The sequence below is a fragment of the Capra hircus genome, chromosome 27, assembly GCF_001704415.2.
Source record: "Capra hircus breed San Clemente chromosome 27, ASM170441v1, whole genome shotgun sequence".
NCBI classification, from domain to species: Eukaryota; Metazoa; Chordata; class Mammalia; order Artiodactyla; family Bovidae; genus Capra; species Capra hircus.
Window position 1 is genome coordinate 7334909 of NC_030834.1, and position 27670 is coordinate 7362578.

The following is a 27670-nucleotide window of genomic DNA, read 5'->3' on the forward strand; positions in this document are numbered from 1 at the left end:
TTTGTGACCCTATGGACTGTAGCCCTCAGGCTCCTCTGTCCATGGGGATTCTCCAGGCACAAATACTGGAGTGGGTTGCCATGCCCTCCTCCAGGGGATCTTCCCAACCGAGGGACTGAACCCGCATCTCCTCTGGCTCCTATATTGCACGCAGATTCTTTACTGCTGAGCCACCAGGGAAGCCCAGGACTGGGCCTTGGTCTTCACTGAAACGTGGGGCTGGCGGTGTCCTGCTCTGCAGGGCCGAGACGGTGACCCCGTACCCAGCTCGCTCAGCAGAGCCCTGCAAACATTCATTTCCTGCCTTTCCTGTTGGTGGGTTTCCTTTTTTTGCTCTCAAATATATTTCAGTTTGGACAGTGCATCAGAGGTGGCTCTAAACACAGGTTTTACTGCCTCACAGTCAGGTAAGGAATTCTGGTTCCACTGCATCAGCTCTGCAATCCCAGACAAGGAACTTACCCTTCCCTGAGCCTCAGTTTCCTCACGGCCGAGTAGGGTTGCTAACAGCCTCGGTGATGCTCCACGTATTTCAGGGCAGACCTGGCACGGCATTGGTCGGAAGGAACGTGGCTGTAGCACCCAAATCCCGGAGGCCCTGCCGGCCAGGCATCTGCCCTCTGGTTTCTGGGTCAGAGGTGAGTGACCACGAGGAGCGGCCAGAGTGGCAGGCAGTTCCTTGGGCGTTGGGAGTTCAGGCAGCACATGGACGCTACAGCCCAGGGTTGGTGGAAGGCACCTATAGGCCCAGGAGTGGGGTTTCTGGGTCGAATGGTAGCTTTAGTTTTTTAAGGAACTTCCGTACTGTTTTCATACTGGTTGTCCCAGCTTTGGCTGCCACCAACAGAGAAGCTGGGTTTCCCTTTCTCCACACCCTCTCACCATTTATTATTTGCAATCTTTTTGATGATGGCTGTTCTGACCAGTGTGAGCTGATACCTTATTGTAGTTTTGATTTGCATTTCTGTAATAATTAGTGATGTTGAGCATCTCCTTATGTGCCTGTTGGCCATATGTATGTCTTCTTCAGAAAAACATCTGTTTAGGTTCTCTGCTCACATTTTGATTGGGTGGTTTTTTGTTTTATTTTGTTTTTGGTTTCGAGCTGTATGAGCTGTTTGTTTATTTTGGAAATTAAGCCTCGTTGGTCACATTGTTTGCAAATATTTCCTCCCGATCCATAGGTTGTCTTTTCATTGTGTTGATGGTTTTCCTTTGCTGTGCAAAAGCGTCTAAGTTTGATTAGGTCCCATTTGTTTATTTTTGCTTTTATTTCTTTTGCCTTGGGAGACTGAGCTAGGAAAATAGTTACGATTTATGTCAGAGAATGTTTTGTCTGTGTTCTCTTCTGGGAGTTTTGTGGTGCCGTGTCTGACAGTTGTGGACTCTTGGTTGGTCCCTCAGACCAAGAACATGGAATTAATTCTTTTTGAGCACTTGTCTGTGAGTTCAGACTCATCGCCTCTGTTTTATCAAAGAGGAAACTCAGACTGGAGAAATAAAGTGCCGTAGACACTGGGATTTTCGTACAGCTTTCTGGAGTTATGCAACACAGGCCCTCCACGTAAACCCCTTTGCCGGGCGTCCGGGGCCTGTGCCAAGCGGGCCCCCGCTCCCCGTGTGACCTCAGCCCACAGCCAGGCAGCTTCTCAAGGCTCGTCAGCTCTGGCAGAGACCCCGATTCCACGTGCCCCCTCGCCAGTTCCCGTCCCTGGGCTTCGGTCACACTGTTCCTCCTGTCCAGCACCAAACCCGCTCTGTTCTCTGTCTAAATTCCATACCCAGCCTCCCTAGCTGAACGCCAGGAACTTCTTATTTCTTCTCTGCCCTTTCGAAGCTCCCTGCCTTCTCTAAGTCCTCGTTTGATGTACTCTCGCCTGGTCACAGAGTACGTCCCCCTGCCCACCAGACCCCGTCGCTAACGCTTTAACACCCCTCCCTCAGCCAGGTGGCTCAGATGGTAAAGAATCTGCCTGCAATGCAGGAGACCCAGATTTGATCCCTGGCTTGGAAAGATCCCCTGGAGAAGGGAATGGCAACCCATTCCAGTATTCTTGCCTGGAGAATCCCATGGACAGAGGAGCCTGGCAGGCTACAGTCCATGGGGTCCCAAGACACAGCTGAGTGACTAGCTTCATCACTGTCTCAGTCCTGCTACTTTCGTAACTAACCAGCGGTCCAGCGCCTGCCTCCTTCAGCTGGAACGTGAGTCCCTGAGAGCTGGGACTGGTCTGTCTCCACCAGAGCTGACGAGGCTTGAGAAGCTGCCTGCCTGCCCTTGTCTGCAAGTGTCTGTAGCGCATCCACCTCAGGGCCTGGCACGAGGTAGACAGGTGGCAAAGGTCATCAAGTCGGTGACCAGCCATCCTGTCCTCCTCTCCCAAGCCCTGGTGACCTGCAGGATGGTGTCTCACCCCGTGCACCCTGCAGCACCCAGCTCTGCACCCCGCCAGCCTTAGGGACGCTGTGGGAACGTCGTGGGAGACAGCCCTCCTTGTCTTGGCACAAAGCCGGGGGCGCCAGGCTGATACTCCCTTTACTAGAATGACCCCCTCCCTGGGTTCAGAGAGCTGTGTGGACCCCCCGAGGACCCTAGTGTCTTTGCCCCGAAGGAGAGGGGCCGTCAGAGCAGAGACTCCTGTCAGGGCTGCTCTCTGATACGTCCAATAACCCCCTTCCTTCTTGCCCCAGAGCTGTCGTCTCTTTACGCCTCCCCCACCGTCTTAGAGGAACAGGGGCTCTGTCCTCCCCTTGGCTGCCCCTCCCCTTTGCCTCTTAGCCCCTCCTGTGTTCATAGGGTTTCTGGATTCCTCTCCCCCGGAGCAGGGCCTCCCCCAGCAGGAGTTACGGCCCCCATGTGCCCTGCGTTATGCCCTCAGACACGGTTTAGGGGCAGCGTGTGTTGCTGTCCCGAGAGGGGCTGGCAGGGACCCCTGGGCCCCTCCCGCCCCCCCGGCTCTCAGCCACGCCGTCTCCAGCCACCTTCCTCCTGCTGCCAGAACTGTTGGCAGAGGGTGGTTAGGTGAAGATGGAGAGGTAGATGCAGTGGGAACATTCTTAGCTGCCCCAGAGCGGGCAGTGCGGGGGCTTTGTGAGGGATGCTGGTGTCCCACGGTGAAGGAACCTGTGGGCATCTCCTCAACGAGCCAGAGCTGACCTGGCCTCCCCAGCCAGGGCCCACCTGGGACTGACCTTCCCTCATTCCTGCGTCCACCTGTGAGCACAGACTGACTCCTCCTCCCTGCCCCCCAACATCCTATTTATTTTTAGTGATTTCATTTATTTAGTTTTTGACTGTGCGGGGTCCTCATTGCTGCATCTGCTTTTCTCTGGTTGCGGTGTGTGTTCTCGTTGCAGTGGCTTCTCTTGTTGCGGTTCCCAGGCTCAAAGCCTCAGGCTCAAGACTTGTGGTACACAGGCTTAGTTGCTCTGCGGCATGGGGGATCTTCCCAGCCCCGGGATCGAACCCATGTCTCCCGCGTTGGCAGGTGGATTCTTTACCCCTGAGCCCCCAGGGATATCTTGACTGTCCTACTGAGAACGTTGTTGTACCCAGAGCATCTCCATAGCCCCGAGGGCAGAAGGCACCCAGAGGAAGAGCTAGGCTGGCCCCGAGTGGCCCCATCCTCAGTCCACAGCAGGATGCTGGTTCTGCGTCTGCTGGATGGAGACTCTTTCGTGGGAAGCTGGCCTCCGCTTCCTGTGACCCTCCCCCGGCCTGGCCTGCGTTCTGGCAGCTGCCCCCCATCACACATTCAGCAGCGCTGGCGAGTGTGTGTCCTCGGGCTCAGGCATGTGGACGAGGACGAGCTGAGGTCCCTCATGGCCCTGGTGAGTCCCCTTCAGGACCTTCAGACTTAGGACTGCCTGTCCCCCGACTTATCCAGGGGATAACCCACCATCCTGGGTGTCAGGGAGCCTGATGTGTCCATTGGAGGAGCAGGAATTAGAAGGTAAATACAGCCTGTGCAACCAGCAGGGAACGGGGTTATTCTAGGAGCTTCCCCACGTCTCCCACTCTGGGTATGTCATCTCTCACGGCTACTGCGAGTCTCTCAGCTACCATGCCCGCCAACAGCACAGAGGAGCGGTTGCACCCGCCTCTGCTGAGCGCTGTCCTGCGTCAGACAACCGGGGACCTGCCCCACGGCTGCCTCCCCCAACGGCTGTCCTCCAGAGCAACATTAGCGTTCCCGTTGTGTGGACGAGAAACTGAGGCTTAGGGAGATTAAATGATTTGTCCAAGTTGTACGGCTAAGTGGCAGGGCTAGGGTTTAAAGCAAAGCTGGTCTAACTCTAAAACGCATGCCTTGGACCCAGCAGTGGAGTCCTAGGAATATGGTGGACCCGCCATGCCCTAGAGCAGCTGGGTTGCAGGGAGATTCTTAGGCTTCGGAGGTTCAGGGGTCTGATGTTGGCTCTGTTACCCTAGAGATAATGCAGACAGTGGTCTTCCCATCTCGGGGTCTTGACTCGTAAAGAGGGCACGTGCAGAACCCACACTCATCATGATTTAAAACAGACATTCCAGCCACCACCCTGGAACGGGGTTGCTTGCTCAGAGCATGTTGGACGTGCTTCGCTTCATCTGATCTTTAAATACTTGAACGGGGGAAAACCTCCTAACCCACGGCTGCAGATACTTTTTCAAACCAGATTCTTGTTTTGCTTGCAGACAACAGCAAATCCGTTCACTGGAAGCTGGGAGCCGACAATGAGGTCTGGGTCTGGGTGATGGGTGAACATCACCTGGACAAACCCTACGACGTGATCTGTGATGAGATCCTCGCGGAGAGGGCGAGGCTGAAGGCTGAGCAGGAGACGCCGGAGCTCAGGTGTGGACCCGCGGGGCCGGGAGGGCCCAGCCAGGCCGAGGGGCCGCCGTGCCTCTTGGCTGATAGAGCCTGCGGGAGGGCCAGGTGGGCCTCGAGGGCGTGCGGCGGTGTCCAGTTTCTGGAAAGTTCTCCCTCCCGACTCCGGGGGACCCCCTTCACTCACGAGGCCACCACGTCGTCTGTTCTGCGTCCCCACTGGGATGTCGTGGACGTGGTTCCCCAGTGACCCTGGGCTTCCCTAACGTTGAGCAAGAGCAGCACAGTCGTGGGATTGAGTGAGGCTCCGGTACCCCCTCGGACTTCAGGCTCCTGGGCGGCCCCTGAGGAGAGCAGGCCCGATGGGGTCTGTCCACGCTGGGTGCTCAGGGACAGTCCAGGAGCCTGCAGTCCAGGAGGAAAAACGAGCGGCCACGTGGGCTGTGTGCGCTCTGACTCAGGCCAGCCTGGGGGCTCCCATCCTGATCCCAGGGGGAGAGCCTGGAAAGGTAAATAGTTTTCCAGCTGCAGGAGGTCAGGTGGGAGAAGGCAGGCAGGAGGTCCTCAGGACCCCTCGATAGAGTGTATTTGATACGTGGGATGATGGTGAATCCGTCTGCATGTTTGGGGTGCACGTGGGTGATGGGGGTGGTACTCTCTCATGCCTTGAAGGCCAGATTTAGGACTCTGGAGCTCATTCTGTGGACAGTGAGGAGGTGCTGGGTGAGGAAGTAACGTAATCACTGCAGACACAGGGAGGTCACGGGTGGCAGACACGGGGCAGGGCGTGGGTCGCTTTTGCCGGGGTGCTAGGGTGGCTTCTGGGCCCCCTGCCCCTGAGTGTGGGCAGCCCTGTGTCAGAGGAGAAACGGGAGCAGACGGGGCCTCTGTCCCGTGCCCCAGGGCTGTGACTTCACAGCCGTAGGTGGGCGCACAGGGAAAAAAAAGGGACTCTGTGCTGCTGTGGACGCAAAGGCTGTGTGCTCTGTTCTGGAACAGAAGGCAGGCCGTTCAGCTTCTGATTCGGGAGCCGGGCAGGCCTGGATTCCAGTCCTGGCTGCTGCCGGGCCTTGGATGCGGGATAAGCTGTCTTTACTGCAGGATATGTTTTGATAATCCCACGTTTGTTTCTCCTCAGAAAAGCTCAGCCCGGAGAGCTCAGCAGCAGCTCGAAATCAAAGCTGCCGTCCTCCGAGGGGCGGGCGCCCAGTGCCGGGGAGACCGGGAACGTGGGCGAGAAGGCGGCAGAGGTGGGGACGCCGGGCCGAGGCTGCAGGCCGGCTGCACCACTCGGAGAGCAGAAAGCACCCGTGAGTCTTTCACGTCTCTAAACCATGCGGAACTTCACACCGGGGAGACAGAGGTGTCAGGGCCCTGGGGCATCAGGATCCTAAAGGGGCTTTTCTGGAAAAGGCTCCTCCCGCCTTGAAGCCCTGCGGTTATTCCTTAGGGGGATGGACTCACCTGCTTCCTCACAAATAACATAGAGCCCCCTTTTTCATGAGAGAAGGTGTGAGGAGAGAACTCTAAATAGAAAACTGCATTGTTAAGACATCCCCAGGGGTATATTTTTCCTGTTACATTTTTCTGTAACGGGTCAGCTCAAAGGGCCAGCTGGTGGACGGCAGAGCTCCTGGTCCCGTGGCCTCCGGGACTGGCGTGCGCAGACCGTGGCCAACTCCCCTCACCAGGGCGGGCAGGGCCAGGTCTGGCGGTTAAGGCTGCGGTTTGCTGGGCCTGGGACACTGGCTCCTCCGGGATCTAGACTGTGTCCTCATGAGTCCCCCCTGCTTCACTCCAATGATGGAGTGAAGGGTGGATGGGGCCAGACAGGGAGGGTCACGGGTGACCTGTTGTGCAAGAATGGTTGGCAGTTGTCAATGATTTTTGAGCAACGGGCTGACCTGACCCCTTTTGAGGACGAAGCATCAGGGCCCGTTGGTTTCATAGGGTCTGCCTGGTGTGTGGAACAGCCGTTGGCCTCTACACAAGAGCTCTGTCCTTAGAGCGAGAATGAATTCTCTGAGGTGTCAGGTTTACAAGAGCTCAAACGCAATTTGCTTCTGGGATTGTGGTTTGGAAGAATGATAAAACTAGATAATGAAGTTATTTCTTCTGCCAAGAACTTAATTACCCGGAGAGCTAGCAGGGGATTTGCAGCGGCCTGGCTCCTGTGAGGTCCGGCCCTCTGCGTACTGTGCGCTCTTTACTTCTTGGAGGAGGTTGAGCGGGGGTGGGGGGTACATGGAGGAGAAGACCCCAGGATGATTGATTTACTCATTCAGTGAACAAGTACCGTTATGTACCAGGACTGAGATTATACCGTAGGAGTAAAAATGGGATCACTGCTGTTGTGGACTTCATAACCGAGGAAGCAAGAGAGACATCACGTAAAGTGTCATTTCAAGCGGAAGCAGTGGTCCAGGGACCAGGGTGTGTTTCTGTGCTCTTAGCCCGGGGACGTGAGCATCACCAGGGCGGGCAGAATGGCTCTGCAGGGGACTCGGAGCTGGAGGTGACCGCACAGGGTGCCTGGGGCTGGAAGTTCCAGCAGAGAGACCACTGGGCAGGGCTGTGTGGCTGGGGTGGCTGGCGTGCAGAGGCAGGGATGGAGTGAAGGGCGGGTGGGGCCAGAGAGGGAGGCTCTTGGGGGCGACCTGTTGTGCAAGAACGGTTGCCAGTTGTCAGTGATTTCTGGAACTGGCCATTCTTGCATCAGAGTAGGTCTTGCATTCTTGCATCAGATCGAGGTCTCTACCACAGGTTTCCAAGCTTGGACGCCTAGGGGCATGAGGGTGTCATCAGCATAAACAGGAACCAAATGCTGGAGGAGTTGCTGGTTTGTTTGTTTGTTAATGAAGGATAATTGCTTTACCGTATTGTGCTGGTTTCTGCCATACGTCAGCATGCATTAGCCATAAAGACTAGTCTGAGTCTGGCTTAGAAACATCAGTATTTCTCACGCTCCTTGAGGTGGAGATGTAAGTTGATTTTATATACGTGCTTAGTCGTGTCCGACTCTTTGCAACCCGTGAACTGTAAGCCCATCAGGCTCCTCCCTCCATGGGATTCTCCAAGCAGGAATACTGGAGTGGGTTGCCATTTCTTTCTCCAGCGTATCTTCCCTACCCAGGGATTGAACCCTGCATTGCAGGTGGATTCCTTACCGTCTGAGCCACCAGGGAAGCTGATTTTATATAAAAGAATAAAATACGCACATTTTGATATAGAGTTTGCAAAGCTTTTTCTCGTGGAATTATTTCATTTTACAACATGAGTATGATTTCTGTGTGCACACGCACAGACTAACGCCTGAAGAGACTAATCTGCCCCCGAATCTCTGAAAGTCCTCGTTTTCATATATCTGCCCTAACTCCCACTCCCGTCATAATTCCAATGTACAGATTCATTGTCTTCTCCAGATCTGCTCCTCGGGAAAGAACTCTGGTGAGAAGCTGAGACAATGCATGTTTCCAAAATGCAGTCCAGACTTTTGCTGTAAAGATATCTGTGTTGCAGCCGTGACTTAACCATTGTTGTTCAGTTATAAGTCTTGTCCGACTCTTTGTGATCCCATGGACTGCATTACACCAGGCTTCCCTGTCCTTCACTATCTCCCAGAGTTCTCCCAGATTCATGTCCATTGAGTGAGTATTGCTATTTAACCATCTCATCCTCTGCCACCCTCTTCTCCTTTTGCCTTCAATCTTTCCCAGCATCAAGGTCTTTTCCAATGAGTTGGCTTTTTGCATCACATGGCCAAATTATTGGAGCTTCAGCATCAGTCCTTCCAGTGAATAGTCAGGGTTGATTTCCTTTAGGATTGACTTATTTGATTTTGTAGTCTACGGGACTCTCAAGAGTCTTCTCCAGCACCACAGTTTGAAAGCATCAGTTCTTTGGTGCTCAGCCTTTTTTGTGGTTCAGCTTTCACGTCTGTTCATGACTTCTGGAAAAACCACAGCTCTGATTATAGGAACTTTTGTTGGCAAAGTGATGTCTCTGCTTTTTAATACACTGTCTAAGTTTGTCATAGCTTTTCTTCGAAGGAGCAATCGTCTTTTAATTTCATGGCTGCAGTCCCTGTCTGCAGTGACTTTGGAGCCCAATAAAATATATAACTTTAACCATAGCATCTATCAATAAAAGGATATTGTCATGTCTTTAAAATTTCATTGTCTACACAAGGCCTAAAATTTATTATGAAAAGAAAAACTATCAAGCATTCTTATTGAAGTTTGTGATCATAATGCTTATCTGAATAACCATGGGAGGATTTAAAGAACAGTCGATTTTCCAGAATCATAAAAAGCTCCAATCTTTGGCCACCTGGGTGAGAAGAGCTGACTCATTGGAAAAGACCCTGATGCTGGGAAAGACTGAAGACAGTAGGAGAGGGGACGAAAGAGGATGAGATGGTTGGATGGCATCACCAACTCAACGGACAAGAATCTGAGCAAACTCCGGGAGACAGTGGAGCACGGGGAAGCCCGGTGTGCTGCAGTCCATGAAGTCACAAAGAGTCAGACACAACTTAGCGACTGAACAACGGGAGTGGACTGGGCCTCTGCGTTTGTACCAGCCAGTGCCTTTTCAGCTCTGCTCTGATTGTCTTATGAAAGTATGGAGGTGGGAGACACGGTGATAGACATGTAGTCTGGGGCCCCTTTGGGCCGGTGTAGGACTCAGGGCAAATCCCACTGTTAATCCTTCATTATCTGCTCTCTTTGAAAATGAAAAGTGTTAGTCGCTCAGTTGTGTCCAGCTCTTTGCGACCCCATGGACTGTAGCCCGCCAGGCTCCTCTGTCCATGGGATTCTCCAGGCAAGAATACTGGAGTGGATTGCTATTTCCTCCTCCAGGGGAATCTTCCCAATCCAGGGATCGAACCGGATCTCTTGCATTGCAGGTGGATTCTTTACCTTCTAAGCCACCAGAGAAGCCCCATCTGCTCTCTTTACCCACTAATATTTTGAATAAGATGAAATCACCTTAAGAGGATGCCAAGAGGCGAAAACAGCACATCCTAAGGGTATAGCCAGGAGCCCAGGATTGTCTTCGGTGAAAAGGCAGGTTTGCTTTTGTGCCAGTAACTGGGGCGATTGTGGCTGGGGCAGGAATGTGACCCTTTACGTGCAGGTGTCCCTGGACAGCTGCTGGAGGACTTGGCTTCAGGATCCCACTCCATCCTCAGAGCCGCTGTCTGGGGTGTGAAACCAGGTGTGTTCTTGGAGTGGAGGGGGCAGGCCCATGGCTGGGTGGGGCCTGTGTTTCAGGCGGGGCCCGGCCCTCTCTTCTGCTGGGAACGAACCAGCTGCACCCTCACCATCACACCCTGGGGATTTGAGGTTTTGCTTTTTTTCCTCCTAAAGCAGGAATGCTTCAGATCCAGATGTTGCTGGCTTTCAAATTAAACAGTAGACTTTCTTCTGTAAGAAAACAGAAAGAGAAAGGGGAGGGAGTGAGCAGGGAGTGGAAAGCGGATCAAGGCGGTATCCCCACAGCTTACAGCCCAGCCCTGCTGCTGCCTCAGCCAGACCATTTGGTGTCTGCCCCGTGCCTGGCAGCGCTGAGTCTGTGTGACCCGGCTTCTCCCGAGGGCCAGCAGACAAATCTCAGAACCTCTTGGAGCCTCTGTCTTCTCCTCTATAAAAACTGGAGATTAAAAATTGTTGTTGTTCAGTTGCTAAGTTGTGACCGACTCTTTGGCGACCCCATGGACTGTAGCCTGCCAAGCTCCTCCGTCCATGGGATTCTCCAGGCAAGAATACTGCACTGGGTTGCCATTTCTTTCTCCAGGGGATCTTCCCGACCCAGAGATCGAACTCTCGTCTCCTGCATTGGCAGGCAGATTCTTTACCACTGAGCCACCAGGGAAGCCCCAGGAATTAAAAGCACCTGCCTTTTTTTTGAGCCCCAGAAATTAAAAGCATAGCTTTCCTTCCCTGGTGGCTCAGCTGGTAAAGAATTCACCTTCAGTGTGGGAGACCTGGGTTCAATCCCTGAGTTGGGAAGATCCCCTGGAGGAGGGAAAGGCTACCCACCCCAGTATTCTGGCCTGGAGAATTCCATGGGCTGTATAGTCCATGGGGTCACAAAGAGTTGGACACGACTGAGCGACTTTGACTTTCATTGCCCACCACACCCTGAAGGCGGAGGGCTCATCAGTACTGGCCTGCCCTCCGTTATCCAAACCCCTGGGCCAGATGCATTTTAGATTTCAGATTTTTTCAGACTTCATAAAAGAAATGCTGTGTCTATACCGTGATGCTGTGTCTATACCGTGTAATATGTAGTGTCCCCAGTAGAGCCTAGTTACATTCTAATCAGTGACAGTAAATACTGTAAGTGCCCTCATGGTAGTCCAAGTCACGTTTGCTCCTCAGGATAAGTTGTGTACACTCAGAACTCGTTGGATTTCAGAATTGTTCGTAGCGACTGGGGACTTGGAGTAGACTTTTGTGCTGTGGTGGCATAATGAGGGCAAGCACGGTAGGTAAATGGACTCAGAACTGGGCTTTCATTCTCATTCTGTGTCTGCAGGAGTTTGTTTTTCCTTATCTGTAAAGTGAGAAGCTTCTTCTCCCCAGTATTTGAAAAATATAACTTTTTAATGAAAATGTATCCAAATCACTGGTGACTCAGATGGTAAAGTGTCTGCTTGCAATGTGGGAGACCCGGGTTCAATCCTTGGGTCGGGAGGATCCCCTGGAGAAGGGAATGGCAAACCAGTCCAGTGTTCTTGCCTGGTAAATTCCATGGATGGAGGAGCCTGGTAGGCTACAGTCCACAGGGTCACAAAGAGTCAGACATGTAGTATTTATCTTTGTTAGCAATGATTTTTTTTAAACTATATGAGCATGTGTTAATCATCCAAAAGCTATCTAACCATTTACCCATCCATCTGACCTGCCTCCCTACCTATTCACCCATTTATCTATATAAACTAATATACATTGTATTGACCAATTACTTAATAGCATCACATAGTACATTTTATAATGACTGACTAGTCTACTTTGGATATTTTGGGTGCAAATACAAATGTTTACGTTTGATTTTTATTAAATCAAGTTCACCCATAACAAATTCCCTTTTAATAAAATTACCTCATTGCTACAAATTTACGAATGTAAAGATTACAAGCAAATTTAAAAATTTAAGACCCTGAAAAAAATTTTTTAATGCACAAGAATGGATTAGAACAAGAGATATTTTTTAAATGCTTACGCTCTGAGGGATCCTCTGGAGGAGGAGCTGGCACCCCACTCCAGTATTCTTGCCCAGAGAATCCCATGGACAGAGGAGCCTGGCGGGTTACAGTCCATGGGGTGGCAAAGAGTTGGACATGAGTGACTGTCTGGGCACACTCTGAGGGAAAAATATGCAGATCCAATTGAGAGGCGTTTAAATGGTCTGTCGCCAGGGAGCACAAGACCGCTCCCACGCCTGCACCTGCACAGACATCACTAATGGATCGCAGCTCTCCTCCCTGCAGCCAGGGCCCCTTCCTCTTTTGCGCCCTGTCCGCACAGACATTACTAATAGATCGCAGCTCTCCTCCCTGCAGCCAGGGCCCCTTCCTCTTTTCTGCCCTGTCCGCACAGACATCACTAATGGATCGCAGCTCTCCTCCCTGCAGCCAGGGCCCCTTCCTCTTTTCTGCCCTGTCCGCACAGACATCACTAATGGATCGCAGCTCTCCTCCCCGCAGCCAGGGCCCCTTCGTTGTGCTCTGTCCACAGATGCTCTGTTTGCGGAGAGGAATCTTCGCGAGTTTCCTTCTAACTCTAAATACTCATGATTCTAATCAACTCTCCTGCCTGTGTGTCCTGAATGTGAATATCTTCTCAGGTCTCTGCAGCTGTTAAAGAGAGTTTCTATGCAGTTTCACTGGGTAAATCATGTCACCGGGACTGGATGTTCACCTCTGAGTGGGAATTGGGCAGGATTGTGAGGTCCAGACCCAGCAGTACAAGGTGAGGTTAAGCCGGCCTCCTGTCTGGAAATAAAGTACAAATTATGTCCTCCCTAGTCAACTGGCTGTCGTATCCTGAGCTTTTCCCCACAGCCCTTCACCCCCAAACTCAAACTCGTATCTCTTGGCCTACCTGGGCCTAGTTGATCTCCCTACATATAAAAAATGTAGAGACCTGTATGGTTCCTTTCATGGAACCAGAGCAGTGAACAACCCAGTCTTTAGGTCTGCAACTGGACCGTTCTGTACCAATGGAACAATGCTTTATTTTATATCTTCATCTGCAGATGGCTTTATCCAAGGAGGTGTCTTCTAGAACAATGAAAGGTTTGCCTCAGTTCTGAGGGTAGAGACTTTCTGCTTCACCCTTATATTTGGTCGTGGTGGTTTAGTTGCTAAGTCGTGTCCGACTCTTGGGACCCCGTGGACAGAGGAGCCTGGCAGGCTATAGTCCATGGGATTCTCCCAGCAAGAGTACTGGAGTGGGTTGCCACTTCCTTCTCCAGGGGATATTCCCGACCCGGAAATCGAACCTGGGTCTCCTACAGTGCAAGCAGATCCTTTACCAACGGAGCCACCGGGGAAGCAAGGAGCATATCTGGGGATGTGAGAAGAGTTGTTTAACCCCTGCTTCAGGATTTAGAAAACTTGGGGTCCAGTATCTCTATCACTCAAGATAATCTTTTAAAAAATGTTTTTTAAGAATATATTTATGTAAACTTAAAATTTTCATTTTAATAAATGGATGGCCAAAAGTAAGACTGGCTGATTAAGTACCGGATTTCTTGAAACTGTAGAGCTGACACAATAGACTGCTGGTCTGGGAATGGGGGCTTCCCCCTTTGAAGCAGCTCTGTCACTCTAGTGGAATCAGTTCCCACCATAAAATAGGGATTAAATTAGCAATATTGTTCCTTTACAAAGGAAGCTGGAAAACATGTATGTAGACACTTTCCTAGTCTTATCTCATGGAAGCAGCAAGAATTGTCCCCTGAAGCCCTTCAGCTGTAAGATGCTGCTCTCACGACGAGCACAGCCGTGATCCTTGTCATTTTTCAGAGGAGAGGGTAGAGGCAGCCGGAGGCTGTGTGGTTGCGCAGTTGAGGAGGAGGCAGAAAAGATGCCTAGATCAGGGCTGACCGCGTGGCGTGTATTCCGAAAGCTGTTACCTTCTGCAGAATACCTGCCCTGCCCTTGCTCTTGGCAGTGGTGACAGCACTTGGGAGACTCAGAACTGATGGTCTGCTTAACGTTTAGTGAGAGTGTTGTGGTTCTCTGTGGAGGACAGCAAACACTCCAGCGTTGCTCAGAGTCTGTCGCTGAGCGGGAGGTGATGATAAATAGCGGAACTGAGTTGTCACCCAGCCAGGTTCTGAGACAGGCAGGTTGGGAAGCAGAGGCCGTTCTCAGGCAGAGACAAGTCTGATGGGGACTTAATCGGAGCCCGAGAAATGGCAGGAGAAGCACCGTGCGAACAGGCACCCTCCCCGGGGGAGTTTAGGAAGAACCAGGAGCACCCTTCTGCTGAGCAGAGAGACCCTTAGGGACCCCCCATGTTGACAGCCTCCCATCCCCCCGAAGCAGTCAGAGTGTAACCCCTTCCTGCAGGAGAATATGGGAGGGAGCAGGACTGTCTGAATGTGGTCGGGAGAGGGGTGGCTGGGGTGCTAATTCAAAGATAAGCCCTTGTGTGTGTCTGTGTCGGGTGATTTGTAGGCTGGGCACTGACTCTCCATTAGTAGACTGACTGTTCTTGCCCCAAAGAGGACCTTGAATAAAACTATCTGCTCACTTTTAGATTTTATTTCCAGAAAATTACTTGTTTTTACAGAAATGGCCTTCAAAGTGGACAGTATTGCAAAACAGGAGATTTTTAAAATATTAAAAGACAAACATCTGGAAATCAAAGCATTCCAAAAAAAGAGAAAACGACCTTGAAGCTAGCATATTAAAAATCCTTGAGCAGGACTCTTCCCTATCAAATGTTGTATCATCTTTAACCACATGGAGCTGGAGATGAGACCGCTTGCCTTTCCACTCCTAGTGTACATGCGCGCGTGCACACAAACACACACACACATATGCACACGCACACACCTCCCACACTGCCCAAGGCTCTGGTACCTGCTTTTGCACCTGTCAAAGCAACTGATGAAAAAAACATGACGCTGAAACGTGTGCTTTGATTGTAAAGTCGGCCTTGAAAGGTGTGGCGTCCAGTTGTGTTTTGAGGTGTTACTCTGACTTGTAGGTGATGTTCCCTTCGTAGAGAGCAGTGAAGCAGTACCTGTAAGATGACATGCAGACGTGGAGAAAGGCTTCCTCTCAGGTTTCCCTTCTTCCTTACCTCCCTCGTCCCTTCCAGAGCAACGTTGTTAAGCTTGCTGTCTACTTGGTCACCAGTAATTCTCTGAAGCTGGATTTCGGTTGCTTGTAAAGGAGAGACTCAGAAACGAGATGTTGCAATCAGGCCACTTGGACAGGATGGAAAAGAAAATGCTTGGTTTTTACTTTTGGACTTTTATCCATCTCGAGGCACTGCTGTCTGGCAACCAAAGTTTGGGGTTCTCTGTGGCACAGGCTTTCTATTGAGAGTGAAAAATAGGGCTTCCCCAGCCCAGTGGGAAAGAGTCCCCCTGCCAAGCAGGAGACATGGGTTCAATCCCTAATCTGGGAAGATAGCACATGCAGAGGAGCAACTGAGCCCACGCACCACACCTACTGAGCCGGTGCCCTAGCGCCCGGGGGCCACAGCTGCTGAAGCCCGCGCGCCCTAGAGCCTGGACTCTGAAATGAGAAGCCACCACAGTGAGAGGCCCACACACTGCCCCTGGAGAGTAGCCCCCACTCGCCGCAACTAGAGAAAAGCTTGTGCAGCCATGAAGACCCAGCCCAGCCAAAAACAAATAAAATTGTAAAAGAAGAGTGAAAAGTAGTGTTAGCATAGCTCCCTCGGTGGCTTAACCTTGGCAGGTAGTATCCAGGTGGAGAGCCCGCCTCCACCGAGGGGTAGATGCCCTGTGCCAGGGCTTGGTGGAGCCCTCATGGGGCAGCTGGCTCTTGTCTGCAGACAGATGTGTTCCCGGTCCCCCAGAGGGACTAATAATGAGGAAACCACTGCGGACAGGAGGGGAAATGTGCTCCTGAAATGCACTTGGAATTTTGAGGGTTGAGTTGGATGTGAACAAAAAAAGGAGATAAAATTCCAAACCACTAACCATGTCCCTTGATGTCTGTTCCCTCCTAGTCTACATGAAGGAAGCATTTCAGTATTATTTTTTGTGAGAAAGTATTGAATATTCCAAGTAAAAACAGTTGAGGAATTAACGGGGACCATTTTATTAATTCAAGAGTAGAGCCATAATCAGAGTTACAGTTTCCCAAGCTGACTTTGTGTAACTGTAATAGAATTTCATGGTAGTTTGTAGAATAAAATTTTGTATAAGCTAGACTCACAGAATCCTAAGCCTTTGAAAGTAAAAAGTGAAAATGTTAGTTACCAAGTCAAGTCCAACTCTTTGCGACCCATGGACTGTAGCCTGCCAAGCTCCTTGTCCTTGGGATTTCCCAGGCAAGAATACTGGAGTGGGTGGGGAATGGCAATTCCCTTCTCCAGGGGATCTTCCTGACCCAGAGATCGAACCCAGATCTCTTGCTCTGCAGGCAAATTCTTTGCCATCTGAGCCACCAGAGAAGCTCCAAAAGCCATTTAAGCTGTTGGAGTTTTAAAAGAAGTACGTTATATAAAGAACTTAATATAAAGTGAATTACAAAAGAGAAGAACAGTTCAGGGGTTGAGAGTTGTGCATTATAAAACTGTTGACACAGCTTCATGCTGGGCTGTGCCTGTGATGCCAGCATTGATTCATTCATCTGCCTCACCGGGAGAGCATATGTTGGGGAGAAAGATACAGACCCTGAGTCAGAGAACCTCTCTGGGGCTCAGTTTCTGGTTCTGAAAAATGGAGGTGAAGTAGTTACAAGTCACTGGGTTGGATGTGAGAATCAGATGAAATGACATAGAGAGGTGTTTCGTAAAGTTTGATATACGACAGAACTGCTGCTATTATTATTATTTTTAAAAAATCATTTTACTTGTTTGTTTTTGGCTGTGCTTGATCACTGCTCGAGCTTTTCTCTGCTTGGGCTCAGGAGTTGTGGCTCCCAGGCTCTAAGCACAAGCCCAATAATTATGGCTCATGGACTTAGTTGCTCCGGGGCATGTGGGATCTTCCTGGATCAGGGGTCAAACCCGTGTCTCCTGCGTTGGCAGGCAGATTCTTTACCACTGAGCCACCAGGAAAGCCCCAAGTTTCTATTATTGTTTATTGGTGGGTTCCTATTTTATGTCAAGACTTCCCAAGTGAACCACGTTTGAAGGCTCTGACTACTCTCTTAGCAATCCTTTATTGCTTTCCTTATGTATGTTATGTTTCTGTTATATTTGCTGCTGCTATGTCGCTTCAGTCATGTCGGACTCTGTGCGACCCCAAAGACGGCAGCCCACCAGGCTCCCCCGTCCATGGGATTTTCCAGGCAAGCGTACTGGAGTGGGTTGCCATTATATATGGTAAATACATAAATATTCATGGTAATATATTTAAATGTAAGAGGGGCCTCTGAAACGCTTTCCTATCTGAAGCACGTTGCCCTAACAACCTGGACTAGCTCTGATAATTGTGTTTCTGAGGATGTTACTTTCCGGTCCTGCTGTCTGAACGTTGCTTGGAGGAGTCGCGGGTGAGGTGTGATGCTGGTGGGCAGCCCTTCATGCGGCATGACCGTTCCATGCTGAGCTCTGCTCAAAATAAACTCAGACACTAGAGACGACTGGCTTCCCAAGTGGTGCTCGTGGTAGAGAATCCGCCTGCCAATGCAGGAGACGTAAGAGACTCGGGTTCAGTCCCCAGGTCGGGAAGATCCTCTGGAGGAAGGCCTGACAACCCACTCCAGTATTCTTGCCTGGAGGATCCCCACAGACAGAGGAGCCTGGCGGGCTACAGTCCGTAGAGTCACACAGAGTCGGACATGACTGAAGTGACTTAGTGCGCCAAGACAATGCATTATTTAAAGTTAGGTGCTGTAAAATTACACACCAAAACACTGTATTTTCAGATCAGGCTCTCCAGGAGTCTCCATGTATAGATTTTGCTAGAAACAAGGTTAGAGGAATGGGGAAAAGATCTCTAGGGTCTCCGTTGTCCTAATTCATGTCTCAGTGAAATCTCTCCACGGGGACCACACCGTATTTTCAGCAGTAAAATTGATGGTCCCTTTTTCCTCTTGTTAGTCTAGTTGGCATTGTGAATGTACCTCCACTTTCTCTGTATTATTATCCTTTGTCACTTTGTCGAAGCGCAGTTTTATTATTATGCCTCTCTGTTTTAGAAAGAAAATAAAAAGAAGTTAAACCCCAGTGTGCTCAAAAGCTTCCTGTTAGAGTCATCACTGGGAAATTCTCTTTTTACTTAAAATGGCTGGGCATAGAAATAGGAATCTGATTATTCCAGTGACCTGGTTAGCAAAGTGGGGAGACAAGCCATCGATTTTTGGGGGGAGGATTTGAATTCGGGCTCTCTTATTAGTATTAAAACTAGCCTGGGACTTCGCTGGTGGTCCAGTGGTTAAGAATCTGCCTGCCAATGCAGGGGACCAGGGGTTCGATCCCTGGTCTGGGAAGATTCCACGTACTGTCTGTCCATGGGATTCTCCAGGCAAGAGAACTGGAGTGGGTTGCCATGCCCTTCTCCAGGGGATCTTCCTGATCCAGGGATCGAACCCTAGTCTCCTGCACTGCAGGCAGATTCTTTACCAACTGAGTTATGCGGGAAGCCCGAGAGAAGTCACTGCAATGAGAAGGCCACACACCACAGCTCGAGAGTGGCCCCTGCTCACTGCAACGAGAGAAAGCCGGCCCTTGGGAACAGAGACCCAGCACAGCCCCAAGCAAGTAAAGTTAAAAAGAAACTAGATGGAGTGTCTTCTCATGATTGAGCAAGTGCTGGTGAGTTTATAGTGTATTCACTCATTCGCCAGGTATTTATTGAGGCCCTACTAAGTGCCCAGCCACTCTTCTCTTTGCTGAGGCTCCGGAAGTCAGTGAGTCAATTAAGCCGACGTGGCCTTTGCCCTCACAGAGGTTATTATGCCGACCATCAGTCTATGAAGGAACACCGTGGATTTAAGAGGTGTACGGACAGGAGGAGCAAATACTCAACCCAGCGGTTTGTTTTCAAACATAAACTATTTGATTTTAACTCCTGGATTCATCATTTCCTTCTTCACCATAAAAAAGCCAGTGCTGAAAATGTTCTGTCTTTTAGAGCTTTTCCGTTTATTGGAAACAAAAATCTCTTGACATTTGTTTGATCGCATAATCCTACTTTCAAACAGAGTAAATATTTGGTTAGAAGCCGGAAGGAACCACTTTTCAAACCAGTTTAAAAAGGGAATATAATTAGAATAATCTTTGTGTGACATACAGTCTCTGGAGGAGATACAGTTTGTGACCGTGTAATAGTGATGTTGCTGGCAGAGTCTTTTGTTACCGCATTGCTTATGTGGATTTGAGTGGCCATACTTCCGACTTTAACGTAATTTATATGTATTTATAAAGCCCGTTGGTCAGTGTGGAGGGGCTCTGCTCCCAGGTCTTGGTCCGCACTGACTGGAGGGGACCATTCTGACTTGGTGTCTGCAGAAAGTCAGCTGTCTCCTGAGGTCGTTGGCTTTCAAGCTTTGTCCTTATTTTCTGGAACTTTTGCATAAATACTGCGTGACAGTTTTTGGTTTTAAATAAAGCAAATAAGAAGCAGACACAATTGCTTTCATCCTGCCGGTAGAGTTTCAGCAGCTGCGGAAGTCTCTGCGATGATGAGGATGGGAGGGGACAGTCCAGGCTTCTGTGTGTGAGAGCGGACAGTGGGATGCCCCACGGAAGAAGCAGGCTGAGAGGACGTGGGTGTCAGTCCCTGCTTTCCTATCTGTGATCAGGTGGCCTTACCTTTGTGGTAAAGGGATGACACTTGCTTTGACACCGTTAATGTGTTAAGGAGGTCAAAGGATGCATCGATTTGAAAGTTCTTTGTAAGCAAAATCTATGTTGGGAAGTAGGTGGTTTCCCAACTTTTCTTGTGTTACAAATTGGAATGTGTGTGTGCGTGCGTGTTAAGTCGCTTCAGTCGTGTCTGACTCTCTGTGATCCCAGGGACTGCAGCCTTCCAGGCTCCGCTGTCCATGGGATTCTCCAGGCAAGAATACTGGAGTGGGTTGCCATGCCCTCCTCCAGGGGATCTTCCCAACCCAGGAGTCAAACCCAGGTCTCTTACATCAACTGCGTTGGTAGGCAGGTTCTTTATCACTAGCACCCCCTGGGAAGCCCCACAAATTGGAATAACAACAGTCTGTTCCCTGGAGCACAGCATCACATGGAACCTTCGGAGAAGCTTCGTTCCTCTCCAGGGCGCCTCTTCATCCTCAGGTTGGGAGTGCTCAGTGTGCCATCCTCAGCTTGCCTGCCTCTGCTACTGGCGCCGAGAATCGTTGCTTTTGAGCCCTGAATCTGGCTGTTTCTCGGTAAAGGAGATCCCCTGCCTCACACTCCCTCCAGTCTATTCCGTGATACGTGATGTGTTTCGCGAATCTGGAAGCGTGGACGTGTATCTGAATGAACGTGCTCTGCACAGGACTGGAGTAGCTTCTTTACATTATTTTAACGCGTTGGAATAAGAGCGAATCTTGGCTCACCTTTACAATGAGAATTTTTAAAAACGTGGTTCTTAGCACTTGTGAACAGTTTTAGAGTTGACAGTATGTTCTAGACACGTGGAAGGATTTAAACAGAAGTACCGATCGCTGGGGTGGTTGTTAAATTAATCAATTATTTATGCTAAATCTTGTCTACTCAAGAACCAACTTGTGAGCGAAAACCTAACCCTTCAGACAAGAACTGTCAGTTCTGAGCGGCACCAGTAGGTGGCGCTGACGGTCACCAGAGGTCCAGCACCAAGTCCTGGAAACTGGTTCCTGCCTCTATGCTTAGATTTGAGTTATTTTAAGAATACTGATAACGCTGTAATATCTGACAAGTGCAGAAGCCGTGAGCATGTTGCTAGTGAGAAGGGGAACACGATGATGACGGATGAAATTCAGATGGAGATTTTTTCAGAAGCAAGTGGTGAGAACAGACTGTTGTGTGTGTATGTGAGGTAGTCAGCGCGGTTGAAGGAACACTTCTAAGGGACAGAGAGTAACGCTGTGTCCAAGCAGACGACAGTCATTGGCAGGTGCTGGGGGGAAATGCTCGACAGTGTAGAGCACGCCCTGTAAAGAGCAGTGTCAGGCGCGTGGAGTGGAGTGAAGTGAAAGGCGCTCAGTCGTGTCCGACTCTTTGTGACCCCGTGGACTGTAGCCCGCCAGGCTCCTCTGTCCATGGGATTCTCCAGGCAAGGATACTGGAGTGGGTAGCCGTGCCCTCCTCCAGGGGATCTTCCTGACCCAGGAATCAAACTGGGGTCTCCTGCACTGCAGGCAGGTTCTTTACCAGCTCAGCCACCTGGGAATTAGCCTGATGCTTATTTAGGAAACAACTGCAGGCTTGTTGAGGAGCTGATCATGGTGGAGGTGCTGCCGATGAAACCCTGGTCCAAAGCTCTGCACGTGACAAAGGCCCGAGTCCCTCTGAAAGCCACGAGTGGAGGGTCGGGGCTGCGGGACTGTCCACGGCGGCTGTGAAGGTATCAAGGGAGCGCGGTTAGCTGCCGCCTCTTTTTCCGCATAGAGGAAATTGATCCTTTTTTGCAAAATGATGCCCCACAGATCTCATATCACTGAGGGAAGGGAGAATGAACCTGTTTTTAAGGTTCACACTCCCTTTAGTGGAAATGCATTCAAAGACCGCAAGCCTGAGCCCTTCAAAGCCATCTCAGGCTTCTGAACAGACCGACTTCACCAAAGCCCGCTGGGCGCCTTCTCATCTGCTCGTCAGGAGAGGAACTGGTTATTGTCCTGTTGTGGTCTAGGTGCGGGAGCTGCATCCTTTGTTAACATAATATCAAAATAAGAGAAAGAGGGAATGTGGCAGGCAGCGATTGTGAAACCTATGCGATTCATTCATTTGCCAAGTAGCAGGCATCAGGGGCTTCCCAGGTGGCGACAGTGGTAAAGAACCCACTGCCAGTGCAGCAGATGGAAGTGACGCGGGTTCGATCCCTGGGTCGGGAAGATCCCCGGAGTAGGAAATGGCAGCCCACCCCAGAGTTCTTGCCTGGAAAATCCCATGGACAGAGGAGCCTGGCGGGCTACAGTCCACAGGGTCGCAAAGAGTGGGGCACAACTAAAGTGACTTAGCACACACGCACGCACATAGAGGTGGCCGATGCCAGCTATCACCCGCGTTATTTTGGAGGTAATTATTCACACGGGTTCCGAACGGCTCGGGCAGCTGGGAAGTGCAGCGTCACAGGCAGCCAGGTGCCAGCTGTGGTGGGGGAGGGGCGGGATTGAGGTGGCCCTGCAGGTTTGTTTCATGACATGGAAGTGACCCTAAGTGCCCCCGTGCTCTGCGCTGAGTCTTTGCACCAATGCTGACCTCCGGCTGAAATGTTTGCAGGCAATTTCTGACCTATGCCAGGACCCAGGAAGGAGTCCTCAGGTATAAGGCTCAGAAGTGGCGGTCCCGTGGGTTGAGGGTGACTGTCTCAGCCACACAGGTTACGTGGCTGCAGGCTGGCCACGGCCCGGACTCCGCGCTCGGGCCAGGGAGCAGACGACGGGGCCGGTGTGACTGACCTGGTCTTAGGAGGCGCCTGGGGTGCTATGCCAACTCAGCCACAGAGCCTGCGGGGGAGGCGTGGGGCCCACAGGGGTGGCCCCAGGGATCCCCACAGTGGAACTGGGAACCTCATGGGCAGGAGCCGGCTCCTGGGAAACCTGAGTACGGTGGCAGAAGCCCAGATTCTGAGCTGGGGCGTGGTGGCACGGGGGACCCTAGGCAGCGGTGGGCGCCAGGGAGAGGGGGCAGGGCTCGGGCACCAAGAGCTCCAGGGGTGTCCCCAGCCCTGGATGGGGAGAGAGGCGAACGCAGTGCTGTGGTCACGACTAAGGTCTGACCTAAAACACCGGGGGAGGCTGATCAGGGACTGAGAGAAAGAGCTGAGATTAAGGAGAAGTGTTGATGTCTTATTACAGTAATCCCAGGGGTCCTGGGGCCAGCCGGGAGCAAGACACGAGCAAACCACTAGCCCTCAGCTTCTGAGCAGTAACTCACCGCTGACCCTACTGAGTGCAGACGCCGGGGTTTCCTATGGAGTTTCATGGAGTCAGGAGCTCACCTGTTGCTGGGAAATGCATGGGTCCAGCGGTGGGGGTGGGCGCAGTGTTTGGGAACATTGCCACAAGGGAAGCGTTAGCAGAAGATCTTCTGAAATGGCATTGCAGCTCTAAATGGCATAAAAATGTGTTTCGTTTGATTTTTAGCTGTCCTCCAGCTCCTCAAGAAATATTCACCAAATGTTGGCAGATTCTGTCAGTCGTATAAAGGAATTCGGATTTCACCAGGTAAAAGACTCCCCTTCCATCTCAGGAGCAAAGTGCAGAGCCAGTTCTGCTGATGTTTCACAAATTGGTTTATTAGCATGCAGAAATGAAATTAAGTCTTGAGAAGCTCGTGAACACAGCTGTTTATCTTTGCCTGCTGATCCAGAGTGGGAGAGTCTTGAGCATCGCGTGCCAGGATGTATCAGCTGGACCCCTCCTTGAAGACCTGATACAGTCAGAGTGGGTGGTGGCCAGCACTGGGGAGACTGATTTCAGAGATAAAGGAAGCATGAAACTTGGCCGAATGTGGATTCAAATTAGGTTCCCCAGCGTCCACTCCATCTCAGGTCTGTCCCTTTGCACCGAGTGACCTCTGTGTCACTGTGTCCACAGTGCTCACGGGACCTCCAGGTGCTCAGCTGTCTGGGTCTGTGTGGACGGAGGTCTCCTGGCCCCCTTGTCCTGCTGTCTTGGTCCCAGAGATGCTCTCAGGATAACTGAGGCAGAGACTGGGAACCTTGTAGGGCTTGACCCATGGAAGATCGGAAAAAGTGGAATAAGAGATGAGGCTGTGAAAAGAAGGATCTGGCCGCAGTGGGGTGGCGGGGATGGAGGCTGCGGTGAGGGCGGCCCGGCCCGGTTCCCGTGGACAATGTGACCCAGGCCCGTTATCCTCTGTGGGGCCGAGCGTGGCCCACGAGCACGCACGTCGTAGACTGGAGTCGCGGGCAGCCTTGGAGCTGCAGACCTGCTGTGCAGCTATTGTAATAGATGTCTCTTTCCAGAAACAGCAGCCGCAGTCACTAAAGGCACTTTCCAGGGACACTGCCCTGTGATGCCATTTTACACGCGGGCAGAAAGGTCAGAAGGTCTGCCCTGTTCGTTCAGACCCCTGCGTTGAGGTCCTCCCGAATGCCGGCCTCTGCTGAACAAAACAGCTCGCGTCCTGCCCTCAGAAAGCAGCTGTTTCTGACGAGGACACATATGATAAAGCTGACGTGTGAAGTCAGGTCCTAGGCGCTCTGGAGGAAAATAACGCAGGATAAGGGAGCTGAGGACAGGCCAGAGAAGGCTGCTCTGCAAAGTGGGTATTGGAGCAGAGGCCTGGAGACCGAGGCTGGGGCCATGGGCTGGCTGGGGAAGCCCGTTCCAGGCAGAGGGAACCACATGTAGGCAGGCACAGAGGCGAGAGCCCTCGGACGCGGTGGAGGAAAGACAGAGAAATGGGTGGATGGGCTGGAACGAGCGGCCGGGGAGGGAGCCGGTGGGACTGTCTGCATCAGCCTGCGATGAGCGGCTTTGTGTTGGGGACCTTTGACAGCCCCCCTGCCCGTCTCCAGCTCTGTGCCGTGGCCCCTGGACATCTGGACCAGTGTCCAGCCTCAGCCCCGCTGCCCCTCCACTTCCTGGCCTTCATCCTGGACCTGTGGGCTTCGGCAGACAGACAGGTTCCTTGTCTTCAGCGGACAGACAGACGTTTCTGCTTCTAAAGAGGAAATGAGGGTTTTCTAAACAGAGAAAGTAAAGCCTTGTAAACTTGTAAAGCCTTTTCTAAAAGTACATTTTTCTGGAGGAATCCTTAGGGAAACTCAGGACAAATTCTCGAGTGTTCTAGCTGAGTTGAATGAACATAGTGGCCAAGATCAGGTCTCACCCGCTGTCACTCTGTGAAACTCACTGATTCTGTCTCCTTCCTCCCTGTGCCCATATGCGTTGATGCTGTGGATGAAAAAGGAATGCGACTTACTAAACACAGCACTCTCAGACACTGCGGTAGCCCCTAGCAACTGAGCACCGCCCAAGTTATTATTTACTTAATATATTTCCTTAAGGAGACCCACTTTGCAAACTTCTTGCTTTTCCTAAGCAACAATATGCATGATACCACAGTTTAGTATTGTAGTTATATTTTTTTTCCCGTTATTTAAAGTCAGTTTCAAAAAGGCAGGTGTCAGATAAACAAAGCTCCACTTGGAAGTTTTTCCTGTTTGAGCTTAGAAATTGCGACCAGCACTTGGGATTGATTTCAGGCTTGCCAACAGCTTCGTTAAGGCAATGGCAAATTTTAATAGTCATTCCAAACACCAAAAGCTCTTCTTTGGTTTTTGTAATATTGACTAAAGAAAGGGGCCTAGCTCTAGGCAGGAAAAGAGTATAAGAAGAAAAAAGCGAAAACAAGGAAACCACAAAAGTTTCGATACATCTGAGGTGAAGTGCAATTACCGAATTATCACCATCTTCTGTGTTAACCGAGATTTAATGGTGATTGAAACCAGTTTCACAGCGTGTATTTTACTTGTGGTGAAATCATTTAACCACGAGAGAGTCTATTTCTCTATAGAAAAGCACAAAAGAGAAAAGCCATCGTTCTTGCGGTGCGGAGCAGGCACGGCCAGTCCTCCCTGACGCTCAGTTTCCCTCACGGCTCAGCTGACAGGCTGCGTCTTGCTGCATTTGCACCGAGCTGTAAATTCAGCTTTCTCATGAGCACTCAGAAGGCTGTCCTCAAATAACAAAGGATTTTTAAGTGATTTGGTGTGTAACATTTCTCTCTGGTTAAAAACAAATTCCCTTGAATGCACTTAATGCTTCAGAATGGTAAACGTTAAAATGGTTGATGGTAATCTTAATATTATGTAAATTTTACCACAATTTTTTAAATGTTATGGTGGTCAGTCAGTCAGTTCAGTCGCTCAGTCGTGTCCGACTCTTTGCGACCCCATGAATCGCAGCACGCCAGGCCTCCCTGTGCATCACCAACTCCCGGAGTTCACCCAAACTCATGTGCATCGAGTCGGTGATGCCATCCAGCCATCTCATCCTGGGTCGTCCCCTTCTCCTCCTGCCCCCAATCCCTCCCAGCATCAGGGTCTTTTCCAGTGAGTCAACTCTTTGCATGAGGTGGCCAAAGTATTGGAGTTTCAGCCTCAGCATCAGTCCTTCCAAAGAACAACCAGGACTGATCTCCTTTAGGATGGACTGGTTGGATCTCCTTGCAGTCCAAGGGACTCTCAAGAGTCTTCTCCAACACACAGTTCAAAAGCATCAATTCTTTGGCGCTCAGCTTTCTTCACAGTCCAACTCTCACATCCATACATGATCACTGGAAAAACCATAGCCTTGAGCAGACGGACCTTAGTCGGCAAAGTAATGTCTCTGCTTTTGAATATGCTATCTAGGTTGGTCATAACTTTCCTTCCAAGGAGTAAGTGTCTTTTAATTTCATGGCTGCAGTCACCATCTGCAGTAATTTTGGAGCCCAGAAAAATAAAGTCTGGCACTGTTTCCACTGTTTCCCCATCTATTTGCCATGAAGTGATGGGACCAGATGCCATGATCTTAGTTTTCTGAATGTTGAGCTTTAAGCCAACTTTTTCGCTCTTCTCTTTCACTTTCATCAAGAGGCTTTTTAGTTCCTCTTCACTTTCTGCCATAAGGATGGTGTCATCTCCATATCTGAGGTTATTGATATTTCTCCTGGCAATCTTGATTCCAGCTTGCGTTTGTTCCAGTCCAGGGTTTCTCATGATGTACTCTGGATATAAGTTAAATAAGCGGGGTGACAATATACAGTCTTGACGTACTCCTTTTCCTATTTGGAGCCAGTCTGTTGTTCCGTGTCCAGTTCTAACTGTTGCTTCCTAATCTGCATACAGGTTTCTCAAGAGGCAGGTCAGGTGGTCTGGTATTCCCGTAGAATTTTCCACAGTTTATTGTGATCCACACAGTCAAAGGCTTTGGCATAGTCAATGAAGCAGAAATAGATGTTTTTCTGGAACTCTCTTGCTTTTTCCATGATCCAGCGGATGTTGGCAATTTGATCTCTGGTTCCTCTGCCTTCTCTAAAACCAGCTTGAACATCTGGAAGTTCACGGTTCACGTATTGCTGAAGCCTGGCTTGGAGAATTTTGAGCATTACTTTACTAGCGTGTGAGATGCGTGCAATTGTGCGGTAGTTGGAGCATTCTTTGGCATTGCCTTTCTTTGGGATTGGAATGAAAACGGACCTTTTCCAGTCCTGTGGCCGCTGCTGAGTTTTCCAGATTTGCTGGCATATTGGGTGCAGCCTTTGACAGTTATGGTGGTAGTTTTATGTAATTGGTATTTTACCACAGTAAGTAATATTGTAGGTCCACTACACTTCAGTAAAAAATTTCCTTTCCAACTAAGACTCATGTTTCTTATTTTATATTTTTCCTTCTCAAAAAGGATGCTTTTAAAAGATATTTTTGTATGTGTATATTTCTAATTTTCTTTAATGAAGTACAGTTGGTATACAGTATTGTGTTAGTTCCAGGGGCACAGCACAGTGAGTCAGCTAGTTTTTCTGATTATATTCCATCAC

General features: G+C 50.4%; 1 protein-coding gene across 2 annotated transcripts in view; it reads left to right on the forward strand.

The window, feature by feature from the left end:
• SH2D4A (SH2 domain containing 4A) overlaps window positions 1–27670 on the forward strand; it is a 55212-nt gene that overhangs the window by 11989 nt on the left and 15553 nt on the right. The window contains exons 3-5 of one of the 2 annotated variants that reach the window (XM_018042053.1): window positions 4676–4835; window positions 5950–6121; window positions 23266–23346. In XM_018042053.1, coding sequence (XP_017897542.1) covers window positions 4676–4835; window positions 5950–6121; window positions 23266–23346 — 413 coding nt within the window. The remainder of the gene's footprint in view (window positions 1–4675; window positions 4836–5949; window positions 6122–23265; window positions 23347–27670) is intronic. The other variant, XM_018042054.1, reaches the window with a different exon arrangement.